The sequence below is a fragment of the Magnolia sinica genome, chromosome 12, assembly GCF_029962835.1.
Source record: "Magnolia sinica isolate HGM2019 chromosome 12, MsV1, whole genome shotgun sequence".
In the NCBI taxonomy this organism is placed as follows: Eukaryota; Viridiplantae; Streptophyta; class Magnoliopsida; order Magnoliales; family Magnoliaceae; genus Magnolia; species Magnolia sinica.
Window position 1 is genome coordinate 78,241,834 of NC_080584.1, and position 25,784 is coordinate 78,267,617.

The 25,784-nt window shown below is 40.1% G+C and overlaps 1 protein-coding gene across 1 annotated transcript in view; it reads left to right on the plus strand.

Moving 5' to 3' along the window:
* LOC131221818 (uncharacterized) overlaps nucleotides 1–19,058 on the plus strand; it is a 41,097-nt gene extending 22,039 nt beyond the window's left edge. Inside the window, exons 2-3 of the mRNA XM_058217123.1 lie at nucleotides 16,011–17,660; nucleotides 18,371–19,058. Coding sequence (XP_058073106.1) covers nucleotides 16,031–17,660; nucleotides 18,371–18,423 — 1,683 coding nt within the window. The 5' untranslated portion in view covers nucleotides 16,011–16,030 and the 3' untranslated portion in view covers nucleotides 18,424–19,058. The remainder of the gene's footprint in view (nucleotides 1–16,010; nucleotides 17,661–18,370) is intronic.
* Nucleotides 19,059–25,784: the final 6,726 nt, after the last annotated feature.

A 25,784-nucleotide genomic window follows, 5' to 3' on the forward strand; every position in this document is an offset into this window, starting at 1 on the left:
GGTGAAGCCCATAAGAGGATTTGAAGAAGCCAGAGGGGACGTCATTGATAAGGATAGAAAATCAAGAATTCTTCCAACGCTTCTTAACCAGCGTAATCCACGAACCGCAGAATTCAAATTTACCTAGAATTGCTTTGAGAAAGACCCGTTCCAGCCTGTCATAGGCTTTTTCTATATTGAGCTTGATGAGGATGTTCCCACCTCTAACTTTCCTATCAATATCTCGGAAGATTTCCGGGGCTAACACACAATTTTTCACAATGGATCTACCTTTGACGAACGCTCCCTGTTTAGCAAAAATGATATGTGGGAGAATGCTACCAAGCCTGTTAGCAAACAAAATTAGCAAAAAATCTTATAGGCACAATTGCAAAGATTAAAAGGATGAAAATTAAAAAATTGCATAGGAGCGGGAGATTTAGGAATCAAACATATAAAGGTTCCTTTTTGAACATATGTTATGTCTTAGATATATTTATTGTTACATTAGTTATTATTCATTGGATTATTTGAGGAGTACATGGCATATCTTCTGGTCCTATAAAACTTAAGATTGGACATAGTGGTCACTGAACGAGGTGAGTTATATTTCATGGATCTAAGTACCCATATGAGTCATGACCAACTCAAATATTTAGAAAATGTATACGAACATCAATCTTAGAAATGTATGGTCATCTTCTTTCAGAAAAATACTTTGGTTGGTATAAAAGGTCTCCACCATAGAGCACCAACTTGGTGCTGGTCATTCCTTTTGCCCTTAATCTGCATAGGAGTGTGAGTATGTCATGAATATGGAATCTTGGTGTGGATCCTTAGGCACTCACATTAGTAGATCGAGGTTGAAGTCAGCAGTATATGAGCCCATTAGCCTAGACTATGATCATGAGATTAAGGAATTGATTAAATCCTTAGGCCTAAGGATGTATGAGGGTCTTAGATCTTGATTAGGCAGCTTTAACTCACTTTATAAGGTAACATAGAGGTCATTGAAAATGGGTGATGTTGGGCACGTCCATAAGAATTCATTGACTCTCATATGAGGCACTAATGGATTTACTAGTTTTACCATGAAACTTATTTAAGGTGAAATCGTGATGTATCAATAATTCATCAAGTGATTTTTTTAGTTGGGCCCAATACTAAGAAGATTTTATCAATTTGTGGAAGATTTTTAACAATTGAAGTTTTATTTTAATTGTTAAAATTACTTTGATCACAAATGACGATGAGCTTATTCATTTCTAAAATTACTTTGATTACACTTGATGATCTGATGGTCCACTTTATGATCAACATGGGATCTGAATCATATATTGATGGGCTTGATTATGAAGGGATTAGATCACAAATTCATGAATGAGAGGGGAGGACTAACATGCTTCCTTCATAGTAGGGTATACCGAAGTCCATAGGGTGGTGGAGCATTATACCGGTGGGCTTTCTTCATATGTAAATGCCCTTAATAGTGGAGGGAATAAATCACAAGTATATACATGATATAGGTGGATTAAAGAACTTTTTTTTACAGTAAAGTACTTCAAAGTTCGTAGGGTGGTGGAACACCATGTTGAGTGCAACAATTGAAATCATAACCCCTCTTTATATATTAATCGTATTAAAGAGGAGAGTTACCTAAGAAAAGAGAGCTTAGATGTCCCTTTCCCCCCCTCCTCCTAGGACATTTGCATCTTGTTAAAGAGAAGAATGAGTGAGTGAGGGAGAGACGAAAAGATATTCTTCCTTCACTGCTTCCATCATATTCATCTTCGCTTTATACTTCTCTGTGTGGTTGATTTAGTGGATTGTTAACATGTTTTTTTGGTTCCTATCAATGATAAAGTGTGTTCTCTCTTAGGCTCCTTCATCTGCAATAGATCAAGGAGAGACTCCTTAGTTTAGGAGATCAATATTGACAGATCTGCAAAACATAATTATATATGCACTCCCCAAATTTAGGTATGATCATGATCATCTATATATTTATTTGATTTAGAAATTTGATATCATTATAATTGGAGTTTTCTAAGGCAGGTTCCTTATTAAAATTGTACTGTATACAATTTCACTATGTGTGCGTTCTTGGACCTAATAAGAATAATATGATCCTGAGATCGATGGCCCACAACTCTTCCTTAGTCAGTGACTGGTATATCCAATCTCATGCTCCAAAAGATGACTAGAGGAATTCCTCTTCTTTAACCCATGTTCATATATATGTTTGAACAACCCCCATATATTAAATATAGCATTATAATTATGACATGTCCATCTTAGACCCATGGTCATCATGATCTATAGGTAAGTTCATTAATATTTGTTGGTGAAAATTATGTGTTATGATTGGTATATACTTGTTTAGCAGGGAGTTGTGTTAAAGGCATTTTGATGGCATGCTCGTTATGTTAGATGAAAAATTGACCTAGTGAGGGATAACACCTTGGCCTCTTTATTAGTTATAGGGGTGTTAAAAGTGTCATTTAGTCATACTTGGTGTCATGGGTAGATCATGAGAGGCAGTGGCATCTGATAGTCAATTAGCTAGAAAAACAAAAAAAAAAAATGAATGGATCAATATATAGACAGTCTAATGGCTTGATAGCATCGTCTAATTACTATAGTTCTTGAGAGTTTTTTAGATAGTTATTTGTTCATGAATGCAGGTGGTTGCTAATCACACTTGTACAGAAAATTACACTAGGTAGCTTTCATTAATATTTGGAGTTCTTTTACATTCAAGGTTATGGTATGACAATGAGCCTTAGTTATATATTTAAAGAAAATCCTTGATTATAAGGTAAACCCTTGAATAAAGATAGTCATGGTAACCATGGGCGTACATAAGAGATTGTGTCATCAATGATGTGGAGACTCATATACCATGAGTTGTAAAAATGAAAGGGGGTGCCCCTTTAGCCCTTTTTGCGAATGATAAGGCACTCTGCGCCTAGCGCTACCCATATGAGGGAGGTTAGTGCAAGGTCGTATAGGCTGCTTGCAGGTTGTTTGTATTTATAACTGACTTGTTATCTAGTGGAGAACTTTGTGCATAGGCACAACTAGCATTGGAGTTAATACACTTGCACATGACTCTTAATTTGACTAGTGTATGGTGTTAGTTGGAGCCTAGCCTGCTAGCAAGCCTTCCCTCCTTGTAGGTGCCCTAACACATGGTATAAGGCTTCCATTTGAGGGTGGTGAAAAGTTCAAGTAGATCGAGGCTCATCTCATCTAATAAGGTAGTGTCGGTGCCTAAAGTTCCAATGGTCTTCTTTTTCTCTCAATGTTCAGATCCAACTATGTCCTTAAGTCCAATTGTGTCCAAAGTCATTTAATGTCTATACTGCAACAATGTCCAATGTTCAACCCTTTTTGAATGAATATTTTAAGATTTTTATAGGTGTAGGTAGGTCGGAGGTTCATTGCACCGGCTTCTTTGCACTCTTATTGGCTTTTTAGTTTTAATGTCTCTCCATTGGTTCATAATTTGGTCTTGCACGTGTTACAAGTTTTTTTTTTTTTAATTTTCTACTTCTCAGCATGGCAAGATGATATCATCTTCAAGGGAATGATTATGGCGTCTATTAATATATTGAGGCTTGCTTTGGCTAAGTGTCAAAATTCATGTGTCAATAGATGCTCCCCAATACTCGATGTGATGAAGTGCTATTGGCACCTCTAGATGTCGATGCATAGGGAGAGTGCCTAGGTGCATCGTAGCAATTATGCATTTTGAGCAAGCATATTAATGACCATAAAGGTTCGGCCTTTCTCCCCAACTATGACTAAGGCCTTGGTGTAAGGGCATTGGCTCTCTGGCATTAACACTTGTGGTGGAAGATTAGATGGCATCGACATTGTTAAGGGTTCAGGCAATAGTGAAGTGGATGACTGAGGGTATAACATGAAGGATGACACATATGGCACTGCAAACATGGTGTGAGAGAGAGTGTCCAAGCTTGGAAGAGTTAGAAGCAGGTCCTTTTCCATGGTTATAAGAGAGAAGAAAGTAAAAAAGCTGCTAGTATAGGCAACTTCTTCATGTGGGCAACCTTTGAACAAAGGTCCCGACTGAGTGTGAAGTAGCATTAGGGCCACCTGATGCTCCACAAAAGAAGTCACAAGCTTGAGTGACTTATTCTGGGGCAGTGATTGTTGTATTGATGTAAGCTCATGGGCCTATTCTAGTAAGGGCAGCAACGGCGGTACAGTCTTGAGATTCAAGGGGAAGATACAATTTAACTCATTTTAAGGTTCTTGCTTAGGAAATGTTGCTCAGTGTGGGCTTTTTCCCTTATTCTTACTTGTAAGCAATTCTTCTAACAATACTAGTTGACAATCTTATGCCTTCGTTAAAGGGAATAGTTGAAGACCTCTTATGGGTGGTGGCTGACGTTGAGATTTCAGGGGTAAGGCTAAGGGTTGTTTTGGGTCAAAGTCAAGTTACCATGGTCCCTTATTTACCTGTTCTTCTCTTCCTTGATGCTCTAGCCTTCATATGTCTTCGGTCTTCAACTTTCAAGGGTTCAATCGACTCCATGATACACAGACACATGTGATTGACAAACAAAGTGCACAAATAAGTGCACTAACAAGAATTAATCAATCATCAACAAATTTACAACAATAAATCATGATTAAAATGTGAATTAATACGGGTTTAGGTAATTAAAACATCACACAAATAGTTGGAAAAAATAATATGTAGAATTATAAGAAAACCTAATAAGAATTGTATATAAGGCTAAAGGGATTCCTCACCTTAACTTTGGGATGTAAACCTTAGGTAAAAATTAATGGAAGAGGCTTCTACACGAATCATGATGGCACTAGAGGTAGGGCGAAAGTTCCACACATGTGGAAGGAAGAAGGAATGAAGGGGGTTTGGGTGTCCTTTTTTATGGGATGTCCTCTCTCTCTCTCTCTCTCTAACATGAGAGGTCTGAACATGTGAGGCTGAAAACAAGGGAGGGGCATGCTGCTTTGAGGAGAAGGACACGAAGAGAGGGGCGTGCACACCTTCTCAATATGAGGTGGATGTCCACTCCTCCCAAATTCATTAGGTTACTCCAAAATTCAATCAAGAGTTGATCTTTTCTTAATTCTAATCCATTTATGATGTTAAGTATGAAAAGTAAAGTTGAGATATATTAATTTCTTGATGATCCACTACCTATATTAGCCAATTTAGAAAAATGGCTTGGTAAATGTCAAAATGGACTTGAACTTAATTAACGATTCATGCCTGACGATCAAGGTCTAAAATTGAGAAAAATGTGTTTTCATGATAAGCAAACAATTGGATTTTTTTTTTTTTTTTTTTTTTTTTATATAGTTGATCAATGGTGGGAAATGTTTAAATCTAATATTTCACCTATTATGCCAAAAGGTAGGAAGTAGATTTTGGGTGATCATCATTCAATGGTATAGGATTATAGATCGGAGTTCAAATTTTATATAATCTTATAATCAGATGATACCAAGGTGTAATCAACATTTGAGTTACGATTGATAGTAGGTCAATTAAAGGGTCCAGATTTTGGATGATTTTATAAGCTTGTTTATTTCTTAAAACCTTAAGAAAATGCTTATCGAAGTGAGTCACTCATATCTCACATTCGATCTGTATGATGTCCAAGTCACTCACAAGAAGGAAAATATTAGACTATGACTACTCGTGCACTTCCTCACTCGATAGACACTAAAATTAAGGGTTAAGGGACTGACTTGGTAATTTGGTCACTTCTAATATGATGTAAGGGCTAAAAGTACAATTCATTTATAATATATTGGTATATGATACAATCTCAAGTCAAACGAATCATGTGAACTATATAATTTAGAAATCAAGGGTCTAGGTTAATGATATTTTTGTAATTATTTTTTATTTAAGCATTTATAAAATCTAAAGCTTTTACATATTTATAAGCATGTTTTTAAGTAATTCTTACAAAAGAATCATTTACTAATTCATCACGGATAAATAGTTATTTACAAAAAAAGTTAGTTCTCGTTAAGAAAGACAAATACACATAACAAGCTATATATTGAACTTAGGCTAAAACAGTAACATCTGGGATATTACAATCTATCCCCTTAAAAATAAACTTTATTCTTGAAGTTTACTTAAGGTGTGATGTTGTGAAGTTAATGGTATTTCTCTCTCATATCATTCTCACTCTCTCATGCCACTTCCTCTTTTCCATGAAACAATCAGGGGAGTTTAACTAGGGAATCGTTCTTGCTACTCTTGAAATTTAAGACATGTGCTCACGATATATTTCACGTCTTTAAATATATTAGATCCATTCTAGTGTCTTATTAAAAGCTGAGGTTATTACACTCCACCCCCTTAAAAAAATTCATTTTCAAAATTTGTTTCTACAAATTTTCTGAGTTCTAGCCTAACATACTTCCACTAGCACTCTAATTCTTTCATGTCTTTAAATTTGGTTACTAATCATCAAAGCATAATTAAGCTCTTATCTTTTTATCATCAATTAGTCATCTTGGCTGAAATCTATTTCTTTTATGTGCTATACTCTATAAGAAAGAGTATTATTCAGAAAGGTAGGGTAGGAAGACTTTAAGCTTAGAAGAACTATAATCCTAATATACGAATGCATTCATCCACCTTGCGGCCATCTTAACTTGTCAAATAATACTCGTCAAAATGGAGATATGTCTTAATATTAGTAAAGGCACCGCTCTCAAAGTTTCTTATTACTTAGTTAAGGATAACGACCTGCTATAGAGATCTTTTCTCTAATCTTGCACTCAAACCTGGAGATTTTCCTATAATCGAGTAATTTAGAAGTATAATTAGGGTTAGATAATTACCAAGGATGATTGTTTGGTGTTAGAGATAATGGATCATGAGATTCAAAAGGATAGATTTGGGTTCAGTTGGATATGTATAGGATCACTCAAATGTATGAGTGGGATGTTAATTAATAATGAGATGAATCGTTAATTTTTAGTGTTAAGATTTTACTGATGTAAGAGTGGTAGAATCAATGGGCATCCAACAACATAAGGTGTGATTGATTAGTCAAGTGAGGGGATGAATACATGAGTTTGAACAATCCTAAATCTGATTGGTTAACACTTGTTTACTGAAATAAGACAATTGGATACTTTTCATTTTAACTGTTCAACAAATATCAAGAAATTTAATACTTAGATAATCAAATAAGAGTAATTTTGTTTCATGATATATCTAAACTATGAGCATGATTTGGACCATTTAGTTTCACCTTTATGCCATGTAAATGATATCTAAGCACCTGCACATCAGCCATCACACTTTGTAAGAGTATTAAAGTTTTTCAGGGAGCGGATTGGGGTAACACCTTAATTGGTGTTACCCTTACCGTGGGGCCCACTTTGATGATATGTTGTATATCCACCCCATCCATCTATTTTTCCATCCCATTTTAGTACCTGGTTCAAAAAATTAAGTAGATCCAAATCTCAGGTGGACCACACCACAGGAAACAATTCTGATTGAATAACTACCATTAAAAACATCTTAGGGCCTCCTGCAAGCATATCCGTATAGTTTATTTGCCATCTAACCTGTTGATAATGTCAAACAGACCTGGATGAAGGGAAAATATAAATATGAGCTTGATCTAAAACTTTTGTGGCATAAAAAGAGCTTTAAATTGTCATTTAGTGTTCACTCCCCAAGTATAGGGTTGTGATGTAGTAATAAACTCGGTGAGACCGAGGTCGAATCCACAGGGACTGATACCTGTGCGTTATCTGAAACCAAGTAGAACTAGAACTAAAGTAAGATGTGATCTAAACCAAATAAAATTTAGGGAATAATTGTAGAATAATTATCTAAAACTTAAGTAATTTAGAGGAAGGAAACTAGGGATTCAGAGGATCCACTTTTAGAGATCAGGGAGATCTTATGCCTGCTTCGAAAATCATGGAAATCAACTAGACTTCCTTTGATATAGTTTTGAAGAGATGAAAGGTATATGAATTAGAAGGGATTCCATCACCAAACCATGCCCAGGAGACAAAGTAAACAACAGAATTAAACTAATTACCAACTAACCAACAATGTATGAAGATCAGGAAGGGTACTGTCATCCTACCATGCCCATGGAACAATGATGAACAACAGGGCTTCCTGACTTCATAAACATAAAAATGGGAAAGAAATATTAAAAGCCATTGCAAACCCATTGTAATTTCAGTCACAACAGACCATTAAAGACTAAGAAAAATATTCCTTTAATACTCAACTAAATCAAATTCAGTTTATGAATTTTAAAGGCTCAAAGTAGAATCTCTCATCTCGCTACAGGCTTCACCTCTTAGCCCTAGCTAAGAGGTTTAGCCACCCATGAATGGGCTAAGCTCCAATTAAAAAGAAGAAGAAGAAGAAGAAGAAGAAGAACCAGGTCAGCCTCTGCTCGCGCCCCGCCCTACTCCTTCCATGTTTTTCTTTTCTTTTCTTCTGTTTTTTTCTTCTTTCTCCCACGTGCCAGCAGCCAACCTCTCTCCCTCTGTTCCCGTGCAGCTCTCTCTCCAGCCACGTCTAGCAACCAACCTTTCTCCCTCTGTTCCCGTGCAGCTCTCTCTCCAGCCATGTCCAGCAGCCAACCTCCTAAATCCTTTCTCATCTCCAAAACCGAGAACCACCCCTTCCTCTTTCTGTTTTCCCTTATATAGAACTGTCGTCCGGGACGGATTTTCGCACTCCCTGCGGAGACTTTACGCAGCCAGAAGAGGATTCACAGCCGGAAGCTTGAACGGCTTGCGGTCGAACTCAACCCGCGTTTTCGCGCTCTGAACGGACCGATTGGAATATCTAAACCGTTCAGTCCTCTTGAACCTGGTCGGCCACACCTGGAGATTCATTTGGACGGTCCAGATGGACGGACCGACTCTGTCCATGCTTGCAAAGTGGCCCGCAGCGGCCGGGCTTTTCGCTGTGCGTAAACAGAGCCTGCAGACGGATCGCCGCTGGACTCTCGGTGGGGCCCATTATTAACGTCGACGGAGGAATCCATGCCGTCCATTAGATGCGTGACGAAAAAACGGTCGGATATGGATGGTTTTTATTGTCTGTTGATGCGGCCCATTGAATTGTAACTCAGCCGTTTATCCTGTATTTAAACAGAGACCCACGCATAAATGCGTGCATGGGTTTGGAGAAACCCCTTTTGTACGGTCGGTTGGATCCTCTGGAATGACTGGACGGTCCGGATTGTCGAAATGAGGCGCGAGTGGGGCCCACATCGAGCGCCCGTCGAAACAGCGTCGGACGCTGTTTCCTTTTTAACAACGGACTTCGGGTCAGCCCGTTTTTTGACCGGACTCTCCGTCCGGTCATTGCTCGTGCACATGTACCCTATGTACATGCAATGTACATATGGGTTCATCGTAATGTTCGAGAGAAATTTGTACCGTCTATCCATTTTTCCACCTCATTTAAGGCGTTGAGTCCAAAATTGACGCATTTCCAGATACCAGGCGGGCCCCAAATCACTGATTTGTAGGCTGATCTGTTCGTTGGCCCACTTCTAGAAGGATCCAATGGCTGAAACTTGACATGTACGGTTAGTTTTTGGTCCTCGAGCCATGTATAAAGTTTCAAGCCGAACAGATGGTGGAAACTCAGTGATCTTGCATTCTGGCTGACTTTTAGGCCGTTTGAGCTTTGGTTTCTCGATTTTTCCGGGTCCCTGGTGTGTAATTCTGTCGATCTTGGTTCTTTGGAGTCCGTCCCATGCTTTGGTGTCATCAAAGCGTTAAGTCCATGCTTTAAGCACCTTTTTCGGTCCAGGCCAAACACGATTAATCAGGCCATTAAGCAGTATCATGCTTGTAAATCTATGCAACAACTGGGTCTGATATGCAATATTTGACCCTCAACATTTAGTACTACTTTATACATTGATTTAGCAGGTTTAGCAGGCCACCTGTGAACTAAATTTGGTTAGTATTTGGCATACCGTACTAAATTTATCTGGAAAAGCTGATGAACGGCGTGGATATAACACAAGTTCATCAAAGTGTCACACACGAGTAAGGGTAGCACCCACCAAATTGTTACTTGGGAAACAGCTAATCGGCTCCCATTTACTCGGAAGCGGATTGCGTACTGAGTAACTCATTACGGTTAGCGTACTGAGTAAACTCCGTGGGCCCCTGTGTCATTCATGCATTATATCCACTCCGTCCATCTCTTTTAAGACATAATTTTAAGGCTTTATCTCAAAAATGGAGTATATCCAAACCTCAAATGAACCACACCACCAGAAACTGTGTGAATTGAACATCTATCGTTGAAAAATTAGTGAGGACAACAGAGGTTTTAGATCAAGCTGATATTTGTGTTTTCCCTTCATCCATGTCCTTCTGATCTTATGAACAGGTTGGATGACAAATAAACATCACTGGGGGGCTTAGAAAAATTTCAACGGTTGAAATCAATAGTTCAACCTTTTCCAGTGGTATGGCCCACTTGAGCTTTGTATATGCATAAAATTTGGGTTGAACCCATAAAATGATCTAGAAAAACGAATGGACGATGTGGATAAACCACATGCATCCGCGGTGGGCCCAACTGAGTTTACTCAGTACGATAAGAGCGTACTGAGTAACTCAGTACACAATCCGATTTCCATTTACTCAGCATCTTATGTTAGCTTATGATGCCTACGGAAGTGGATTGGCTGGTGTACCGCACACCACCAACCTGGCTGGTGTGTGTTGAGGCCACCAAATTCTGTGGGTCCCATTATGAAGAATGTGTTATATCCAAACCGTCCTTCCACTTGGCGAGCTCGTTTAAGGCTTGTGCCAAAAATAATACAAATCTTAAGATCAACTGGACCACACTGCAAAAAAAATAGTGGGGAATTGAACGTCTACCATTGAAACCCTTTTGGGGTCATATAAGTTTCAATACGATATTTGTTTTTCCTCTCCATCCACGTCTGTGTGATGTTATGAACATATTGTGTGATGTTATGAACATATTGGTGGCCTACAAATGTTTGAATAGTGAGAATCATCGTCTCACTGATACATGTGGTGTGGTCCACTTGAGATCTGGATGTGACTTATTTTTGGGATGAGGATCTAGAATGATCTCTCCAGCCAGATGAACGGTGTGGATATAATAAACATATCATCATGGGGCTCAAATAACTTTAATCTCCTTTGAACCGTTCGTACAACTTGGAGCTCGAGGGGAATGGATTGGCTACTCCCCCTGACACCAGCCAATGGCTGGTGGTCGGTGCTCTGTGGGCCCCACCATGATGTATGTGTTTCATCCATGCTGTCCATATATTTTAAAAGATCATTTTAAGGCATGAGACCAAAAATGAGATATATCCAAATCTGAAATGGACCACATTACAGGAAACAGTGTTGAATGAGCGTCAACCATTAAAAACATTTTGGGGGCCATAAAAGTTTTGGATTGAGATGTTTTTTTTTTCCCTTCATCTGGGCCTGTATGACCTAATAAACAGATTGGATGTCAAATAAACAGTACAGTGGGCCTTAGGAGGATTTTAATGATGGATATCCAATCACTATTGTTTTCATGTGGTGTGGTCCACATGAGATTTATATACCTCTCATTTTTGGAATAAATCCCTAAAATGATCTTCAAAAATGGATGAACGTAATAGATGAAATACATACATCATGGTGGGGCCCACAGAGCACTGACCACCAGCCACGGGGCTGGTGTGAGGGGGAGTAGCCAATCCGTTTCCGAGCTCGAGGAGCATCAAAAGTCATCTTGGCATGACACGTACTCACACAAGTCGAGCTGGTGGTGTGTGGTACACCAGCTCATCGGCTGCCGATGCCTACACTCGACGCAGATTGACTGTTGAAAGCATCCCTAGAACGAGTGGTTACTGACAATGCTCTGTGGCCTAGCATGGTATACGTGTATTTTATCCAAGCTGGCCATCTTATTTTCCTGATTATCATAGGGCATGAACCCAAAAGGAAGGAGATCTAAATCTCTAGTGGGCCACATCAAAAGAAAACAGTGGCAATTTAATACCGACCATTAAAAACTTCTTAAGGCTCACTATAATATTTATTTGTCATCCAACCTGTTAATTAGGTCACGCAGGCCTGGATTAACAGAAAACATAAATATCAGCTTAATCCGAGATTTTTGTGGTGTGATCCATGTAAGATTTGGATATGCTTCGTTTTTCAGCTTATTTAATAAAATAGTCTGTAAAAATGGATGGATGGCGTGGATAGGACATATATCATGATGCAGCCCACAGAAAAGTGTCAGTAACGAGCTCGCTATCAGTAGGCAATCCGTTGTCCGTCTACACTTAACCTACCAAAAATGTCCATGGATCCGGGAATGACCGCATAGAGGACGCGGATTTCCTGCGCGTGAAAGCCTATGCAGGAAGTTCCTGCGCAAGGATGTAGGGTGGGGCCCACCAAAATGTTTACGTGAAATCTACCCTGTTAATCCGGATATAGAGATTATTTTAGAACATGAGACCAAAAGTGATGTGGATCCATAATTCAAGTGGGTCACACGAGAGAGAAAATTGGAAAAATAAATTTCTATTGTTGAAACCTTTCTGGGCTCGACCTTGGTGCTTATATGCCATCCAAACCGTTTATAAGGTCAATACCACAGGGATGAAGTAAAAACAATAATGGAAAAGCCTAATAGAAAACTTTTATAGCCATAAGATTGTTTCAACGGTGCTCACTGAATCCCCACTGTTTTGTCTCATGTTGGCCGCTTGAGTTTTTGATACCCCACATTTTTCATTGCGACTCCTAAAATGAGTTCGAAAAACACGTGTCTTAAAATGAGCTCGAAAAATGGATTGATGGGTGAATTTCTCACAAACATCGCAATAAGCCCCACCCCGCATCCTTGCGCGGGAACTTTCTACGAAAGCTTTGGCAGGAAATCCATGTCCCCGCATAGAATGGAAACGGATTGGCTACTCCCCCTAACACCAGCCAATGATTGGTGGTCTCTGCTTTGTGGGCCCCACCATGATGTATGTGTTTCATCCATGCTGTCCATCTATTTTTCTAGATCATTTTATCGTACGATATCAAAAATGAGGTATATCCCAATCTCAAGTAGACCACATTATAAGAAATAGTGTTGAATGAACATCGAACATTAAAAACTTTTTGGGGGCCATAAAAGTTTTAGATCAGGCTGATATTTATTTTTTCTCTTCATCTGGGTCTATATGACCTAATCAACAGATTGGATGTCAAATAAATAGTACAGTAGGCCTTATGAGGATTTTAATGGTGGATATCCAATCACTATTGTTTTCCGGTGGCGTGGTCCACCTGAGATTTATATCCCTCTCATTTTTGGGATAAAGCCATAAAATGATCTTTAAAAATGGATGAACGGAGTGAATGAAACACATACATCATGGTGGAGCCTACGGACCACCAGCCATGCGGCTAGTGGCTAGGGAGTTACCAATCCATTTATGCATAGAATGGGAAGCGGATTGGCTGGTGTACCACACACCACTAACCTAGCTGGTGTGGGTACGTGTGGTGAGAAGACTAGCGTTGACGCCTCGAGCTCTGCGTTGTATAAATTGTTCAAAGGAGATCAAAGCTACATGTGCTCCATAAAGCTGTATTTATTATATCCACACCATTCATCCATTTGGTGAGATCGTTTTAGATATTGATCAAAAAAATGAGTCATATCCAAAGCTCAATGGATCACACTACAAATAGCGGTAGGTATAATGATTATCGCCGTTAAAACATTTGAAGGGACCACCATAATGTTTATTTTCCATCCAATCTATTCACAAGGTCGCACAAACCTAGATGAAGACCAAAAAAAATATCATATTGATCCAAAATTTTTATGACTTGATAAATATTCAATCTCCCACTGCTTTTTCACATTATGGTCCATAGAGGTGGGCACCGGACGACTCGATCCGGTAAACTCGACTTGTCCGACTCGTTCATATTTAACTAGACCCGAACGAAATGGGTGAGTCGATCTGAACTAAGTAGGCTTCGCCCAATCTGAACTCAAGCCGAGTAGAGTTCGAGTTACCTAGTAACTCGACCCGACTAGATCCAGTTAGACTCGACTCGATCCGAAACCCGACTCTCTAACCCTACCCGTTGCACCCTACCCCATCCTGATCCCATAATCTCTTCCTCCCTCCCTCATCCTCCTCATCTTCCAAGCTCGGTCTCTCTCTCTCTCTCTCTCTCTCTCTCTCTCTCTCTCTCTCTCTCTCTCTCTCTCTTCCTCATCCTCCTCATCTTTCAAGCCCATCAACCACCCACCACCATCACCACCTTCCTCCTCCTTCTCCTCCCTCTCTCTCCTCTCCACTCCACTCTCTTAGTCTCTCCCTCTCTCATCTCTCAATCCAACGGTGCCAACTCGACCTGACTCGGTACTTCTGACCGGATTGGACTCAGTCCGGATCAGTCCATGCTAGATCGGACTCTAATCGAGTTAGGCATGCTAGACTCGGTATCGAGTCGGATCGAGTTCGGGTCAGGCCTTTTTCAAAACCGGACCGAGTCGAGTCAGCCCTAACTCAGTCCTACTCAACTCGATGGCCGGCTCTAATATTGGTCCTCTTGATCTTTGGATCTGTCTTATTTTTTGGCTCAAGCCTTATGACGAGCTCACCAAGTGAATGGACAGTTTGTATATAACTCATATCTCATGATGGACCCACAAACCTTGGTGACATCAGCACACCAGCCTTACAGCCAGTTCACCAAAGGATTGAATGTCTACCATAGAAACACTTTTTGAGGGTCACAAAAATTTTAGATCAATATGATACTTATATTTTCCTCTTCATCTAAGTTTGTCCATCCTTATGAACAGATTGGATGCAAAATAAATGTGATAGTGGTCCACGAATGTTTTAATGGGGAGAATCATTGTCTCCACTACTATATATGGTGTGGTCCACTTGAGCTTTGGATACTAATTTTTTGGATCAAGATCAATAATGATCTTTCCAAATGAATCAACGGTTTAGGGTTTAATACATTATTTTCTGGCCATGTAACTTTGATCTAGCTGCTTTGAAGCGTTACCATGCACAACTGAGAGCTCAAGGAGCTCTTGGCAGGAAAGGTACCCACACCAGCTAGGTTGGTGGTGTGTGCTGCACCAGCTAATCGGCTACCAGCTATGTGAGGCCACATGATGTGCTTGACATCCTATCATCTAACGGGTTTACTTGACCATAACGATCACCTCTCCATTAAATCAAACTAATTCACACCATAAAAATGGTAGAAAGCCATCCAAAATGCTCCAAATTAATGTGGTGCACACCTGAATATTGGATTAGCCTTGTTTTTTGCTCTGGTTATCACTAGGGTGTGACAGACTTGGTGAGAGGTTGGATGTCATATAGGTACCACGTGGGGAAGCGGATTGCGTCCAGCCCCTGCGCGGATGGAAAGCCGTTTTTCCGCCTAGGCAAGGCTCTGTAGCACCACAACCCCTGACTGTTACGTCAATGATCAGATGGATAAAATCCATTACTTCAAGGTGGGGCCACAACCCCTGACTGTTAGCGTTTAACGGGTTGGTGGACGACGCGATTCATTTCACCACGTGGGCCTCGAAAAGCCAAACTCGACAATTAATGGTGGTGAACTCACACCCGCATTTCATCATTACTCGTGTGTGCGGAAAATGATAACATTTCATGGGCTACCAAGTCAAATAAAAACAAAAATCGAACCGGATCATTTCGGTTATCCGTTAGATGCACTTCTTTTATGTATCCATCAAGCTTTCAAGAAATGGATGGATGGATGGTTGAGATTTGTATATAAAAAAGTGATTCTTTGTTAATATAAGAGATCAACGAATGAATATTTAAAACTGTTGAGACGAACTATTTCATAGAAATGAAATTGATCGACCGACAGTCGACAGATGGGTAAAATGCTTCACAACATCTTTTCAATGGGTTTCTTTTTCTTAGCAGAGAGAAGAGAGAGAGCACGCATGACTGGCCGAGGAGGGAATGAATCTGCAGTAGCCGAGGGTGAACTGAAGAACTTTCCACATGACATCGAAAGTGCTGGTGAAAAACTCTTTGATTGCATTACAAATCCCAAAGTCTCTTTTATTCGGGGGTTTGAGGGAGTGGGGAGATGGAGCATTGCCGAATATCTAATTCGAAAGTCAAAACATGTCTTCGATCTACAAATACCGGTAAAGCTACTAGGAGAGGATTTTAGTCTTCAAAAGGCGCAGAAGGAAATTGCGAGCAAATTGGGGATGACGACGTCAACGGATGGTGACAGTGTTGACGAAGATGGAATAGATACCGAAACTGCGACTGAAATCTGTACTTATTTGATGGGGCAGAAGTTCTTGCTTGTGATAGGAGATGTGCTGAAAGATATCGATTTCAAACTTATTGGAGATCCACATCTCAGAAAGGTATTGCAAAATGGTTCCGAGATTGTATTCGTCGGACCCAATGACTTGAAATCCAATGTGGCCATTAAGTTAGAGGACTTGTCGATGGACATGTTACGAGCAGAGGCATCAGATATTGCTAATTCTCCTCTGATCAAGGGCATTTTCACTCCTGACACTGTCCTGGATTGCTTCTTTTACCTCTTGCTTTTCCCGGATTTCTCGATTGGTGTTGTATGGCTGAGATGGCGTTGGAGAGCTGAAGGATTTATTATCACGGAAGAGGGTGAAGAAGAGGATTTGATGATGTTCGACAAGGTGGACGCTCTGTTGAGGGAGCTTCATGTTCGTTCCAAGGTCGTGTACGATTATCCAAATGTGAAAATGCCAAAATCGTTAGCTGAGAAAGCTAAATCTCTGGTGACATCGAGACAGAGAAGAGCTTCAACTCATGGTAGATTCTGGATTGAAGATGGTTCCCTACCAATGGAGGATGATGAGGTGGAAGACATTCAGAGGATGGTGGTATTGAAAATTCCAAAACTTTCACCTCTTCCTCAAAAATGCTCCAAACTCTCCACTTTATTTCTTTCTGGAGGAGATCTTATGATCGAGATACCAGAAACCTTCTTTGAGCAAATTCAAGGCCTCCGTGTCCTCCATCTTGATGGCATAGTAAACGAATCTATTCCCAAATCTGCTTCCTGCTTGCACAATCTCAGATTTTTGAGGCTGTCAAGCTGCCCTCATTTACAAACACTCCTCTCTTCATTTCAGATTTTTGATAAACTCGAGTCCCTAGAACTTTCAGATGGATTTTATTCTATCCCATCAATACCAGATGAAATCTTTCAGCACATGAAAAACCTCCGTTATCTCCATCTTGATGAAATGCAAATCACTTCACTGCCTTCCTCGATTTCCATGCTTCACAACTTGCGGCAGCTCTGTTTAACTGACTTCAAATATTTAGAAAGAATCCCAGATGAGTTCTTTGAGGATTTGAGGCAGCTTCGTACCCTCGACCTACGTGGGAATTCTACGATGGAATCTCTACCATCTTCAATCTCCGGATTGGTCAATCTTAAGGAACTCATATTGTTTGAGTGCTCTTCCTTAAAGATGAATTTGCTGCCTCATTTACGAAAGCTCTCAAAACTTGAGGTGCTTGTCATTCCAAGCTGTCAGTCCGACTATTACCAAGATTATCGTTTATCAAAGGGAGGTATCTTGCCAAAACTCAGACATGTTGGGATTTCTGGAATAAATACCATTCCAAGTTTGTCCGTTAAAGGTGATCTAACCAGAGATTCTGTAAATTTAGCTATGATGGAAAGACTTGAAGTGCTTGATCTTTCGAGTACCAATCTCAAAACACTGCCTGAGAAAATGTCCGAAGCACCTCATCTAAAGCGCCTGGACATGCTAGACATGAAGCAAATTCGCAAAATCAACTGGGATGATATCACTACTGAGCTCGAAGAGCTCAACCTTAGCCAGTGTGGAGACTGGGAATCATTAAATGTCAACGAACGACCAGGAGAGAGAGGTGGGGCTCGTATAAGGGTAAGAAATTCCAAGCTCTTACAATCTTTCAGCCCATCCACAAAACTGTGGGATTCAAAATGCTTCTCTCGATTCCACATCTACATCGCTCCTTGCCAAGAAGACGAACAAGAAAGAGGTAAATCCATCCATCTCCAGAGAAAGCAATTCACATATGACAACATTCATTCCAAGATCCGAACAACTGACTTACCAGATCCGGGAAGCCATTTTGACAAGTGCTTAGAGATCAGAGGAGGTCGTACGTCCCCAAGCGGTATCCATGGTGTTCTCAGTTGTGTGGAATTACTCACTCTGCGCGACAATGCGGCGATCCAAAGATTATCAGAAATGGGTGATGTCGATAAAATGAAGGAACTGAAAGAATGTCGGATCAAGAGGTGCGAGCAGATGGAGATTTTCTTTGAAGGAGATAATGCAAGTTCCGACTGTTTAAGTCACCTTGAAAAGATATGGATGTCGAACCTTGCAAGACTGAGGAGCCTGTGTGAGGGAACATATGCAAGCCGGAGCTTTGCACTTCTAAAGCACATACATTTGGACTATTGCCTGAGACTGGTCACCGTCTTCTCCTCTAGTGTATTCCTTCAAAGCCTGGAGACGCTTGAGATCAAATACTGCTCTAAACTGAAGACTGTGTTTGAAGGGGACACTGCGGCAGAAGGCTCACTGCAACGACTACACACGGTGTTTCTATGGGAGCTACCAAGGCTAGAGAGTATCTGTCATGGCACGTACTTGTCGGCATTGAAGAAGCTGCAGGTGAGGGGATGTGGGATTTTGAAGAAGCTTCCTCTTCGAGCTGGCGACATGGCTGCTGCTTCTACTTCCACTGGTGGTGGTAGAGTGGATGTGGAAGGAGAGTCGGAATGGTGGGACCGTCTCAAGTGGGAAGATAAGAGGATTCAGCACCTCATCAACTTCAAGGATCCGCGCCCTTTTACCCGGCGTAGATGATTCTTCTCTCTTTCTGGCTGTGATGAAAGGTTCAGATCCTGTTTTCCTTTTCTTTCTTTTATTTTTTATTTTATTTGTATGTGTACAGAGGTTGCATGTGTGAATTTATATATTTAGCTTTGATGGATAACAGGTTGATGCAGAGCAGGTCGCGGACAAAGATGGAACAGAGAAGGCCTAATTGGAGTTGAAAGTCATCCGGACCACCCGCAACTTAGAACGGGCGTATCTTGCAAATTGAACGAGTTACCGTAACTTAAAACGGCCATATATGATTTTAGGTAGGAGCTACTTTAGCTACCCAACTCTGTTACAAGTTCCCCACATTGAATTTACGAAATTTTATCATATCAACGGTCAAAATTTTATTTTATTTTGTTTTTACTATTTCTAAGAAGTTTTATTCTGATTGTAACTCCATCCTTTGAGCTTTAGAAGTTGTATTCAACACCAAAAGTGCTTAGAAAATTTAGGAGAATAACATGGTTAAGCTAAATAGTACACTTATTATTTTTGGCCATAAATCATGAGGTCCGGTAGAAATCATGACCATGTATTAATAGTAAGTTTACTATTTATAGTAAGTCATGATTTTAGAGAATATTTGTAGTTTGATTCCAAAACTTCTTCCTAAGTTCATGTCACTAATTAAAAGGTTGTAAACTCGTTTTTTATCATGAAAAAATCAATTTCCGAATCTCTTGAAATTTATTTCTATTTTCTTAGTTTTCCTTATAGATTGGAGGAATCTTCATGAAAAGTTCAAAGAAGCTTCATAGATTCAGAGTAGTTATATTTGAGGAATATGGTGATAGACCTCGTCATGTTCATCCATCCTCACCGATGTAATGATGTACATAATTAATGTGATTGCATACTTCATGAGCTTCATGAGTGGACCTAGCAATTTCACTTGATTTAGCTTCAATAATTCTTTCCTCTTAGGGAGTGTAATGGATTGTTCAGATCCTGTTTGTTTTCTTTCTTTCTTTGAATTTTCTTGTGTGTGCACATGTGTGTACACGTGGATGTGTATATTTAGCTTTCATGGGTGGCAGAGTTGATGATGATGTAGTTAATGTAATTGCCTACCTGATGAGTAGACCCACCTGATTTTTGGGCATGGCAGGGTTACGTTGATGAACCCAAAGAATGGCCTCCATATTATACACGTGACACTTTAGCTCATGTGGTTGTTTCTCCTTGAACAAAAATCACACCGATTATGATGTTCTGTCCGTCTGATCAATCAATCACCAACAGATTGGATGTAAAAAAAGGTCCAAACAACAGAGTAATCTGCCTATTGTTCGTAAGGGATAGCCACTTCCATCGGTCGGAGGATACAACGCACCCATCCATTGCTTGAAAATTTTTTTTAAAGAAATGGCCTTCCGTGGTGTGTTCGAAGCGGATTGCATGGTGTGCCACACACCACATACATCCATGGTGTATTGATGAAACAAAGTTCCGTGGGCCCAATATGATGTATGTGTTATATCCACACCCTACATTCATTTTGAGAGATCATTATAGGGCATGGCCTACAAAATGAGGCAGATCAAAACCTCAAATGCACCACACCACAGAAAGCAACAGAGTCAATGATGCCCACCGTTGAAACCTTCCTATGGCCCACCATAAAATTTATTTGCCATTCAACCTGTTCATAAGAGAAATATAAACAGGTGCTTGATCTAAAACTTATGTGTCCTTAAACAAGTTTTCAATGGTAGACATTCAATTCCCACTACATTTCTACGGTATAGTCTACTTGGGGTTATCATTTGAAGTTTGAATCTGGCTCATTTTTAAAACCATATCCTATAGTGATCTCCCAAAATGGATGGACTACATAGATATAACATAACGCATGCATTATGGTGGGACATTAAGAACTTTGCCACCTCAACACACCACCATGCTCGATCGGTGGTGTGTTGCAAACCATGCAATCCGCTTTGGACGTGGTTTGGCTAGTGACCCAGCACTACCCAGCTAGCTGGTGTCAAAGCTCTTTCGGCCCACCACAATGGAACTATTTTATGCACTCCGTTCATCCACTTATCCAACTCATTTAGGGCGAAAGCCCAAAAATGAGACAGATTCAAATCTTACCCATCTAACAAACACACCCTTGTTAGAATTAGACCCGAAGATGGACCACATATGTTGAAGGTACTAGAATGGAGGATTCAGATCATTTGGATAACTGTGATGAGAACCTACACAGATGTAAACATAAGGTGTCCAATGGGGATATGGAATACCATGCCCAACTCTTCCTGGAGAGTCGGCCAGGGCTTCTTCTTTGAAGGGGGCATGGAGGAGAAGTATTAGTGGTGGAATTCGCCGATGGCTAAGTTTTCACAACTAATCCAACTCAACATAAGAACAGTCTATATGCCCTCTTCATTCATCTCAACTCGAGCAACAGAAAAGCTTCAATGGTTAGAAAGGTGAGAAGAAGTGGAAGAATCAAGATGAGTCTTTATTCAGGACTCAGTGGTAGACTCACAAGAGTTTCAACACAGAGGTCATGGGTTCGGGTACCCATTGTGGTGTGTGGGTGGGTGGGTGTGTGTTAAAAAAAAAATGGAAGAATCAAGATCCAACGACATCATCATCTTCCATGGCAAGCTATCAGTGCCAACAGCAATGGCGGACTTGAGTATATATGCTTCTTATGGTTGTAATCTGAGCCTTTGGATTGGATTAGATCACTTAGAGATTTTAAGCAACCCTCTCGACAGCCCTTGGAGTTAGGAAAAGCAAAGAAAGCAAGAGAAATGGTACTAAAACATTGTGTGCCTGAACTTTGGAAAAACATAACACCACCATGCAAATCTACCGACCGTGTCACCAGGTTGATGCTTGTGGAAAAATAGAACCCCACGATTCGTCAATAGATGGATCCAACATTGGGTCCTTACTCTTGTTCGGGTGGTAGACTCACAGGAGTTTCAACACCAGGTCAAGGGTTCGAGTACCCATATGGTGGTGAAATTCCACTCGCGTGAGTGTGTGGGGTGTGTGTGCGTGTGTTAAAAAAACAAAAAAAAAATATGACTTAATTCTTCAATTCTGTGAATCTTCAACTTGAGTGGGAGAATTACCTGGTTATATATATATATATATATATATATATATATATATATATATATATATATATATATATATATATATATATATATATATATGTTTTAGATTTGTTGAATGCTAGCTGAGGTGAATGGAATAGGCAATTGTAGCATAAAAGATATCTATTTGGTTGGGAAAATTGAAATTTGTTTGGTTGGAAAACATGCAGGGTGATCTGGACCATTGATCTCTTCATTCACCTTGTGGATAAGCCGTATTCCCAATGACGTAGAGAAAACATATTTGCCCACTTGATGAATAACCAATATATTACACCTATTGTGACGCAGGGGGAGGCCGTGAGGTTGAGCGCTGTCTTCCTCAGGGGGGATAACTATTTCGAATCCACAGAACTTCTCTGGACTCCTCACAGAGACTTCTCAAATCCATGAGAAGAAAGCAAGCAAATTAGAAAATAAATTCTATAAAATTCAAATTAATTAATGAATAAAATAAACAAGTTCACAACCCTTCAAATAGGAATACCAAGCAATGCGAGAGAAATCAGAAGCAAACTACAACTAAAACTCCTAGAATTCGCAACTTACTATAAATAGTAGACTTAATATTTATAGACAGTCGTGATGTCTACTAGTGCACAAGGTTTTCGGCCAAAAATAGTAAGTGTCCTATTTGGCTTTATCGAGCCGTTCTCCTAATTATTCTAAGCTCTTTTCGTGTTGTGCACAACTCCTAAAGTTCAATAGATGAAGAGTAATAATCAAACTAAAGCTTACTATTTATAGTAAAAGCGGAATTAAAAGAGGCAAATGACAGTCGATCAAGGGGTATTTCGCAAATCCGGCTTGTGTAACCCGGTGTAGCGGGGTTGGGTGGCTAAAGTAGCTCGTTCTACACCAACATCATATAATTTACACCCGATAACTCATTTCAGATTGTGAGATACGTCCGATTTAAGGTCTGACGGTCCAGATCACTTCTATCGTCGACCGGGCCTTTTCTAATCCATCTTGGCCATAAAACTATCCGCGAACCACTCTACATCAATCCCCTCCACTTCAAAAAAACTCATCCTTGAGTTCTCGTCCTTCTCTGGTTCATGATACTAGATCAGGTCCGCGACGTTGAAAGTCCGTGAGATCACCATGTCATCTGGAAGATCAACAACATAAGCGTTGTCATTGATCTTTCAGATGATTGATATTGGTCTAATCTTCTTATTCTTCAACTTGTTGTACGTTCTGGTCAGAAATCTTTCTTTGCGCAGATGGACCATGACATGGTCGCCCACCTCAAACACTTTTTGACGCTGATGCTTGTCTGCTTGTTCCTTATACTTCTCGTTCGAGGCATATAGCTTGGTCTGCACCTCCGCATGGATGCTCATGATCCTATCTACCATATGTTCTATAGCAGTGCTCATGCTTGGGAGTTTGGGTAAAGGGACCAAGTCAAGTGTGTGGTGAGGCACTCATCCATAAATAATCTAGAACGGAAAATTACCTATCGAACAGTTCACCATGTTGTTAAATGCAAACTCCGCTTGAGGCAAGGTCAAATCTCATTGCTTTAGTTTTTCTCTTGAAATCTAGCGAATGAGGTTTCCCAATGTGCGATTCACAACCTCGTTCTACTCATCAGCTTGTGGGTGGTAGGCGTTGCTAAATTGAAATTATGTATCGAAATGAGTTCACAAAGTCCGCCAAAAGTAGCTAATGAACTTCATGTCACGATCAGAAGGAATGGTCTTGGGGACCCCGTGTAGCGTTATGACCTCCCTGAAGAATAGATTCACCACGTGTGTTGCATCAAGGGTTTTCTTGCATGAGATAAAGTGTGACATCTTGGAAAAATAATCTACCACCATGAACACCGAATCCATGTCACGTTGTGTTCGTAGGAGACCAAGCACGAAGTCCATAGATAAATCCAGGCACAAGTAACGAGGTGTAGAGGCCCGTATTCTGAGATTGTCTATTCGAGGTCTGATAAACATAACAACATTAAATTACTTTTCCCGCATGACGTATTAATTGTGGCCAGTAATACCGTTCTTCCATAAGAGCTCGTGTCTTGTCTCGCCAAAGGTGTCACTAAGGTCACCTCCATGTAGCTCTTAGATGATCTGTTCCCTTAACGAACTCCTGATGAAAAGGAACCCATCTTGTATATGTAGGTCACCGAGGTGATCTTCTTGGCATCTAACCCACGCATTCTTGAAGTCATCATCGTCAGAATATATGTCCTTGAGGCATTCGAACCCGATAACCTCATTGCTCATAGTGACTAACAAAGTTGCATGGCGACTCAATGCATCGCTACTTTGTTCTGTTGCTCAGACTTATATTTCAGCACGAAGGTGAATTCCTGCAAAAATGAAACCCACCTAGCATGCACATGGTTAACGTTAGCTTGACTATTGATAAATTTTAGAGTTTGATGGTCTGTGTAAAGTATGAATTGCCTTTGAATCACATAATGTCGCAATTGCCATAGTGCTTGGACCATTGCGTACAATTTAATTTCATACGCAGACCACTTCTTGCATGCATGCTAAGTTTCTCACTGTAGAAGGCTACTGGCTAACCTTCTTGAGACAAAACTCTCCCAACTCCGACATATGAGGCATCGCATTCGACTTAAAATAGCTTGTAGAAGTTGAGAAGTACAAGAACTGGGTTTGTGGACAATCTGCGCTTAATTTCAGCAAAGCTCCTGTCAACTTCGTCAGTCCACTGAAATTGTCCCTTCTTTATGCAATCTATGATTGGTGATACAATTGTACTAAAATTCTTCACGAACCGACGATAGAATGTTGCCAGTATATGAAAGCTTCGTACTTCATGAATATTTGTGGGAACCAGCTATTCTCTGATTGCTTTCACCTTTTTCCCATCCACCAGAATGCTCATAGATATCACGATAAAGCCTAAAAATAACAGGCTATCGGTCATAAAGCTGCACTTTTTAAAATTGAGATACAGTTTATTTTCAGCGAGCACTTGAAGGACCTTCTTGAGGTGTTCCACATGGGTGGTTTGGTCTTGACTATATATCAAAATATCATCAAAATAAACCACAATGAATTGCCCAATAAAAGGTTTCAGTACTTGGTTCATCAACCTCATGAATGTACTGGGCACGTTTGAAGACCGAAGGGCATGACCATCCATTTGTACAATTCTTCCTTAGTATTAAAGGCCATTTTTCCACTCATCACCCGGCCGTATGTGAATCTGATGGTAACCGCTCCTTAGATCCAATTTAGAGAATAATATCGCACATCGCGCCCTAAGCATGTCCAATATATCGTCCTGCTGTGGTATAGGAGACCTAGATGAAGACATCTAAATGGATCAACCTACTGTTCACACCCCAAGTATATGGTTATGATGTAGTAATAATCTCGGTAAGACCGAAGTCGAATCTACAAGGACTGAACCTTGTACGTAATCTGAAAATAACTCGAACTAGAACTAGGATAAGAAGAAATCGAAATTAGCTAGGTAAAAGGAAGGGAATAATAGTGAATAGATTAATTAAAAACTAATAAAAATAAAGGTGGGAACTAGGGTGTCAAGGATCCACTTGTAGCAATTGAGAAGCTACTTTACATTGATTCACGAACACAATTAGAATCAGAGTCCTATCCTATCCAATTTGTAGGAAGAGATTTGTCAGATATCTGAACTTCTCATGAATCTAATCA